Source organism: Coregonus clupeaformis, chromosome 4 (genome assembly GCF_020615455.1).
Source record: "Coregonus clupeaformis isolate EN_2021a chromosome 4, ASM2061545v1, whole genome shotgun sequence".
In the NCBI taxonomy this organism is placed as follows: domain Eukaryota; kingdom Metazoa; phylum Chordata; class Actinopteri; order Salmoniformes; family Salmonidae; genus Coregonus; species Coregonus clupeaformis.
Genome location: NC_059195.1, coordinates 16,690,625 through 16,695,356, shown reverse-complemented (window position 1 = coordinate 16,695,356; position 4,732 = coordinate 16,690,625). Strand labels below are relative to the sequence as shown.

General features: G+C 39.5%; 1 protein-coding gene across 2 annotated transcripts; it reads left to right on the top strand.

Moving 5' to 3' along the window:
* The first annotated feature begins 1,275 nt into the window (after positions 1 to 1,275).
* On the top strand, positions 1,276 to 4,732 carry LOC121556111 (plasma membrane ascorbate-dependent reductase CYBRD1). Of its 2 annotated transcripts, XM_041870008.1 has the most exons (5): positions 1,276 to 1,468; positions 2,265 to 2,473; positions 2,753 to 2,907; positions 3,016 to 3,148; positions 4,359 to 4,732. In XM_041870008.1, exons 1-5 carry the CDS (start codon positions 1,282 to 1,284, stop codon positions 4,509 to 4,511), a joined length of 837 nt encoding a protein of 278 aa, XP_041725942.1. In that variant the 5' UTR covers positions 1,276 to 1,281; the 3' UTR covers positions 4,512 to 4,732. The 2 variants fall into 2 exon arrangements, with proteins under 2 accessions (XP_041725942.1, XP_041725934.1); XM_041870000.2 differs by lacking the exon at positions 4,359 to 4,732 and having other exon boundaries at positions 3,016 to 3,522.

Below are 4,732 nucleotides of genomic sequence, written 5' to 3'. Positions count from 1 at the left end.
GTGATAAGAGCTAAGACGCTAATATTTGTGTAAACTCTACATAGTTGTGTTCTGTGAGTGTCACTTCTGTAGGCTGATACGCCATTTCATGGGTTCACAATCCATAGGTTAGGCTGTACAGTGCAAATAAGTATGCCCCCAATGCAATTCTCAATTCAAATACATCCACAGTTCGATTTCAACAGATGTTTTATTTTTGGGGGGTCAAATTAACTAATAATTGTCTTTTATTGATTTTGTATAAAAACATTCCAACCTTGTTTAGCATTATCTAGTCCAATTGTGGCATAATTCAATTTTTATTCGTTTTAATCTATTTCAATTCGGGACATATTTTGAACAGCAAATGGTGATTCTTCTATTGGTTCTCATGCTAATGTTGTGCACAACACACCGGTGATCTGTTTTATAACTGCTGTGTCTGTAACCTGGTCTCAGAGCATTTCGTATCATTCTTTACATAAATACTTCACATTCCATTTCGTATGATATGTTACATTTCGTATGGTATGTATTAATTTGTGAATGTCCATAATCATTTTCATATGATATGTTACGAATGACAATTCGTATTATATGTTACGAATTTGCAAAATATGTTACAAATTTGCAAAAACGTACGTTAAGGAATTTGCAAAACGTATATGTTACGAATTCCAATTTGTTGTGGCTAATGTTAGCTAGGTGGCTAACGATAACGTTAGCTAGCTGGCTAATGTTAGCTAAACTAGGGGTTAGGGTTAAGGTTAGGAGTTAGGTTAAAGGGTTAAGGGTTAGGGTTAGCTAAAAGGGTTAAGGTTAGGGTTAGGGAAAAGTTAGCTAACATGCTAAATAGTTCCAAAGTAGCTAAAACGTAGTAAGAAGTTGAAAGTTGCTAATTAGCTAAAATGCTAAAGTTGTCTGTGATGAGATTCAAACATGCAGCCTTTGGGTTATTATACATTCGTGTTATACGCCCACCCCTTCCACCCCGACCAATCATCATCCTTTCATTTTTGCCTTAAGTAACCTTCTGTCTTACATAACCATACCAAACTAATTTGAGTGTCCCGGATTGACCGATTACTATGTTACCTCTAGTCTATGAGACCAGTCTGTTCTGTATGGCCCTTTTGTAACAACGGAGTTTACAAAACTTTGGTATTTGAAAACATTAGCAGATTTGTTATTGGAAAATCATGACTCATGACCCCCCCTTCCCTCCCCTCAAGTAACCACTTGAAATTCCTCTAGTTTGAGACTACACCTCAAATCACTTCCTCCATTAATCCAGTGTTGGCGATGGAGAATTTCAAGCAGTTCCTGTTCGCTCTGTCCGCCGCAGTGACCGTTGGTTTTGTCTCGATAATTTTTGTTTTGAGATGGGTATTCTACTTCAAGGAAGGTTTAGCATGGGATGGAGGACTGGCCGAATTCAATTGGCACCCGGTTTTAATCGTTACCGGGTTCATTTTTATGCAGGGAATTGGTGAGAAGTTTGTGTCTGTTTATTGCTCTCTCTAGTACAGAATTCAGCTAGATCTGAAGCGATTGAGTTTGGCCGAGACAGTCTAAATTTAAAAAAAAGTTATTTTGATCTGAAAGTTATTTCAACAAGCAGTTTGCAACCTGGAATATTTTTCTCACAAGATTCCGAAGTAACCCAAAGAAAAAGGCTACACTGTATCTATTCACTGTCAGGATACTATTATTGAAAGAAAGATGCATTGTTTTCTAAACCAGTCACTGTTTCAGTTGTTGGCTTTATTTTCATCAGTTTTGTTGTAGACAAATGTTAGAGCACTATCTATGCTAATGTTGCCCTGATGCATTTCTGAGTAAAACAAGACCCTTTGATTCTTTACAAAAGTTTAAGTTAACGAGTTGTACTCAGTTTTGCTACCAACATTCCAGACTATTTGCATTCTTCCACTTGAAGTAGGCTACCTCCCCGAGTGTCCTTGAGTGTAGCCTGATTAACTTAAATGACACAGTAACTTTGATTGGTATTTGCCTTTGATTACATTCGTTAAAAATTAACTACTATTAGCCTACACCACTTAAACTAAACTAAATGAAAACTATATAATGCGATGAAGGTCTTATTTTATGTGTAGAAGTAGGCCTACTTCATAGTGATGTCAAAAACAGGATGTTACAACATCTGGTATGTATAGCAAGAATTGCTAATCTCAGAGTATTATTCTCATTCAATCACTTTGGATTTAATGCATTTTGATGATTAAACATCAGTTGAATAAGTAGGCTATTTTTGTCTGTTTCAGCCATTGTCGTGTATAGGTTGCCATGGACCTGGAAGTGCAGTAAGTTAATGATGAAGTTTATTCATGCTGGCTTAAACATACTGGCCTTCATTTTCGCTGCCATATCTTTGGTAGCAGTATTTGACTTCCACAACTCACAAAACATCCCCAACATGTACAGCCTGCATAGCTGGGTGGGGCTAGCAGCTGTGATACTTTATTCACTACAGGTAAGCGCACCAAAATATATTGGGTAGCCTATTATGATGCTGTAGAAATGTCCTTAATGAATGCTTCATTATATTGATTATATTATTATAAAGCTTTGTCATAAACCATCATTCTTATTGATTTTTTTCTAACTATTTAACTACAGCTCTATGCATGGACACGTGTGTAGGCTGTTTATGAAGTACATTTTATGGCACAGTAAGACCGGTATAGCCCATTCCATTCTTCATTACAGTGCTTGACAGAGTTTCCTGATGTTTCCCTCTTTTACTGAGCAGCTTGTCCTGGGAGTGTGTATATACCTGATACCCATCACCCCAATATACCTGAGAGCAGCATTTATGCCCCTGCACATCTACAGTGGCCTGTTCATCTTTGCCAGTGTCATAGCCACTGCACTTATGGGCATCACAGAGAAGCTCATTTTTGGCCTGTAAGTTTTATAACACAGGAAATATGGGACATACACTAAACTTTGGTACTGAGAGACCCCATTTTATAAACATATTACATCTATAGATAACTCTTCTTTGTCTCTCAGGAAAGATCCCAAATACAAGGACTCTCCCCCAGAGGCCACCTTTGTGAATGTACTGGGAGTACTGATAGTTATTTTTGGAGGAATCATCCTCTGGATCGCTACTCACCCCTCTTGGAAACGCCCCAGTGAGCAGGTCCTGCGCTCCCTGCCTACTAATGGGGGTGGGTCAGCTGGCACCAAAGTGGGCACTGCCCTGTCTCAACAAACTGACCCGATTGACCCCAAAGGCAATGGAGATGCCAGGAGAAGGAGCTGTAAATTGGAGGACTCAGGACAGGTCAACTGAGTAACATGAAAACCAACTGCTGGTTCTGTCTGTCTGTTGATGCTTTAAAAAGTTGCATTTATCTACTGGCATTCCCTCAGCAAATGTAAGCCTTTGTCCCAAATAGCACCTTGAGGAATTGTTCCCAACAGTTCCAGAATGTTGATTTTTAAACTTTTTTTTTTATTTGATGTTATTGAATGTAATGGACAATGATTTGATAAAGAATTTAACTAGCCTAATGAAGATTAGACAAATAATCATAAAATATACTGAACAAAAATATAAACACAGCATGCAACAATTTCAAAGATTATACGGAGTTACAGTTCATATAAGGAAATCAGTCAATTGAAATAAATTCATTAGGCCCTAATCTATGGATTTCACATGACTGGGAATACAGATATGCATCTGTTGGTCAGAGATACCTTCAAAAAAAAAGTAGGGCCGTGGATCAGAAAACCAGTCAGTATCTGGTGTGACCACCATTTGCCTCATGCAGCGTGACACATCTCCTTTGCATAGAGTTGACCAGGCTGTTCGTTGTGGCCTGTGGAAGGTTGTCCCACTCCTCTTTAATGGCTGTTTATTTATTTATTTATTTGACCTTTATTTAACCAGGTAGGCCAGTTGAGAACAAGTTTTCATTTACAACTGCGACCTGGCTGTGCGAAGTTGCTGGATATTGGCGGGAACTGGAACACACTGTCGTACACTTCGATCCAGAGCATCCCAAACATGCTCAATGGGTGACATGTCTAGTGAGTATGCAGGCCATGGAAGAACTGGGACATTTTTAGCTTCCAGAAATTGTGTACAGATCCTTGCGACATGGGGCTGTGCATTATCATGCTGAAACATGAGGTGATGGCGGTGGAAGAATGGCACGACAATGGGCCTCAGGATCTTGTCACGGTGTCTCTGTGCATTCAAATTGCCATCAATAAAATGCAATTGTGTTTGTTATCCATAGCTTATGCCTGCCCATACCATAATCCCACCGACACCACGGGGCAGTCTGTTCACAACGTTGACATCAGCAAACCGCTCACCCACACAACGCCCCAGTGAGCAGGTCCTGCGCTCCCTGCCTACTAATGGGGGTGGGTCAGCTGGCACCAAAGTGGGCACTGCCCTGTCTCAACAAACTGACCCGATTGACCCCAAAGGCAATGGAGATGCCAGGAGAAGGAGCTGTAAATTGGAGGACTCAGGACAGGTCAACTGAGTAACATGAAAACCAACTGCTGGTTCTGTCTGTCTGTTGATGCTTTAAAAAGTTGCATTTATCTACTGGCATTCCCTCAGCAAATGTAAGCCTTTGTCCCAAATAGCACCTTGAGGAATTGTTCCCAACAGTTCCAGAATGTTGATTTTTAAACTTTTTTTTTTATTTGATGTTATTGAATGTAATGGACAATGATTTGATAAAGAATTTAACTAGCCTAA

Bases quoted from the DNA above. Each gene is read 5' to 3' on its own strand.
- LOC121556111 (XM_041870008.1), top strand. From the start codon at position 1,282: ATGGAGAATTTCAAGCAGTTCCTGTTCGCTCTGTCCGCCGCAGTGACC. The intron at 2,908-3,015 runs GTAAGTTTTATA...TTTGTCTCTCAG, and splicing joins GAGAAGCTCATTTTTGGCCT to GAAAGATCCCAAATACAAGG. The intron at 3,149-4,358 runs GTCCTGCGCTCC...CCCAGTGAGCAG, and splicing joins GGAAACGCCCCAGTGAGCAG to GTCCTGCGCTCCCTGCCTAC.